General features: G+C 35.1%; 1 protein-coding gene across 1 annotated transcript; it reads right to left on the reverse strand.

The window, feature by feature from the left end:
* Positions 1-169: 169 nt before the first annotated feature.
* LOC108525081 (hemicentin-1-like) lies at positions 170-2155 on the reverse strand (the record flags this gene model as incomplete). The annotated part of the gene is made up of 5 exons (XM_017866158.1): positions 170-301; positions 439-520; positions 807-1009; positions 1122-1235; positions 1994-2155. Coding segments are annotated over 5 exons (693 nt in total), but the record flags the coding sequence as incomplete, so codon positions are not given.
* Positions 2156-2573: the final 418 nt, after the last annotated feature.

Consider the following 2573-nt stretch of genomic DNA (forward strand, 5'->3'; position numbering starts at 1 on the left):
AATCATTTTACGATGAGTCTATTTTATAAATTTGTATTTCAGTGCATTAGGCTTCTTGAACTAAACACCCCTATGAGCATGGTACTTAAAATGTGCTATTTTAAAGTCTAGAGAATTAAGAGTAAAAGAAAAAAAATACACACACACACAAAATGCACAGTTGACTTACCTATGTGCTTGTGGTTCTTTAACCATGCTATCGTGGGAGGTGGGATCCCAGTGGCATCACATGTTAACGTCACAGGATTGCTGATTGTCTCCACAATCACTTCTCTTTCAGGTCCTTCAATACTGGGTGGCACTGTAAAAAAACAACGACAACAACAACAACAACAAAAAACAGAAGAAAATTATTTGTCCTCATTAAGCTAATTTGGAACACTTTTTTTCATTTGCATATCTGGGGGAAAAAGAGTTGTATTAGAGGCAAATGCTCACCATATACATTGAGGTGGAAATTTTTATCATCCCGTCCTGCTACATTTATAGCTCTACATACATACTGGCCTGTGTCAGATACCTAAAAGAAAAAGATACTATTGTATGTGCTCCATTAAGTTATAGATGACCAATCATACTGTTTGCGTTTAGATTAAATCATCAGTCATCTGTATGCTCAGTGCCCCAGTTCTAATTGCCTTCCGCAATGTTGCTATTTTTTATAAAAATAGTCAATGGTATTCACTATGTATTTTTTTAATGAAAATCATTTTTCACTGTAGTAAAAGGGAATGTGCAACTTCCAAGCATCTTTTCCACCGCCCCACCAAGGTGTCATGACACTCAAACAAGAATAAAAGATGCACCTCAGCTTTCTTAATGTGTAGCATTTGTCCATCGGCTAAAATCTCCACATGAGTAGACTCTGTTATCATCCGCCCATTCTTATACCAAGTGATGACTGGAGGTGGGACAGCGTTCGACTCGCACTCCAAAGACACAGAAGTTCCCTCTCTTACATTAACTACAGAAAGAGATTCACTGTCATGGTCTTTAATGCTCGGGGGCACTGAGGGAAGAAAACAGAAGGATTTTTTTTTTTTTCATTAAGGTGCTCAGATAGAAAATATTGAATACCAGTTTTAAAATAAAAGAATTTTATGAAGAGAGTAAAAACAAACCATAAACAGTCAGGGAAAACTTTTTCTTGCTTTCGCCAGCTTGATTGATAGCTATACAAGTGTATTCACCACCATCTGATATCTTGGCCCGAATAATTTGTAGAGTTCGACCACCTGTAGGCAAATAGAATGCAAACTGTAGAGTGGTATACAGGTTGTTCTAACAACTATTTTACCAATCAGATAAGTAGCAACATATATCCTTCCGCTTAGAGTAAAATTTATAGAGAAGTCTTCCTATTTAAAATAAAATAATTAGATCAGTTTTCTTTGATATTTCCTTTATTATTCACATAGTTCCTTATAAAGGAATAGATTCACAGAATTTTTCTCTCCAGCATCCAAACATGGACAGTAAAACTGTTTGATATAGGCTCTGGTGAGCAAATAGTAATTGTACTATGGTCAAAATATGTTAAGAAGTGTTTTCTAGGTTTAAATTTCCCACAATGCTGAGATGTCCTATCTATCTATCTATCTATCTATCTATCTATCTATCTATCTATCTATCTAGTCTAGTCTATCATCTATCCTTAAGGAACTTTAGGATTGATTTAAAACAACCAGCAGATGTATCCAATGAAAGTACTATTTGCCATCTACCACTTAGTATTACTAGGCCATTCAAAACTGCTCTCTTTCTAAATTGTATCATTTCTTGAAGGAGACTTTGTTATTTGTACATTCCCACTAATATCAGAGAAGTCTACACAATCTTACCTTAATGACCCCAAATGGGCAAAGAGAGGCATTTACTGTGAATAAATAAATGAAGCACGAAAAAAGTTTGGAAAGAGACTAATTTGAAATGCCATTTGTATTAAAATAAAGATGAGAAAATTTTGCCTACTTTATAATAAGAAGTTCCTTACCAGGCACAATGAGAGCATTTGTGCTCAGCTCGATGGGCTGTTCATTCTTGAGCCAGCTGAGGTCAGGAGGTGGAAAACCAGAGACCTCACAGGTCAAAGAGATGAAATTGTTCACCACGACAGTAAGATTTTCAGATTTAGGACCAATGACACTTGGAGGAACTATAACAGTAAATGTATTAAAAGTGAAAGCAGGTGTTATCAACATAGATTCCCATTTACTAAATATAAATCCAACCACTGTACTCTTCTAAAGGACTGAGTTAATGATTCTGTTCATTATCTAGCTGGCTGTCTTAGAATTTCCTAATGACTTCATCAAACTCACGCTGGAGTTTATTTTTCCCAGTTGAAAGAGAGCACCAGAATTTTCACAGACAGAATTATTCTGCATTTTGTTTGTAAAACATAGTTGACAATTGCTAAGATAATTTTGTCAATGTACAAAGGAGACCTAATGTGTTTTTTATTAAGTATATTTGAATAATCTTGTTTGAAATATTTTATTTTTACTCCAGTGCTGTAGAGAAGGAGATAATGTGAGAATTTCAATATTAAAGAGACAGGAGGAGCTGGTGGG

Source organism: Rhinopithecus bieti, unplaced genomic scaffold (genome assembly GCF_001698545.2).
Source record: "Rhinopithecus bieti isolate Rb0 unplaced genomic scaffold, ASM169854v2 scaffold_1218, whole genome shotgun sequence".
NCBI lineage: Eukaryota > Metazoa > Chordata > Mammalia > Primates > Cercopithecidae > Rhinopithecus > Rhinopithecus bieti.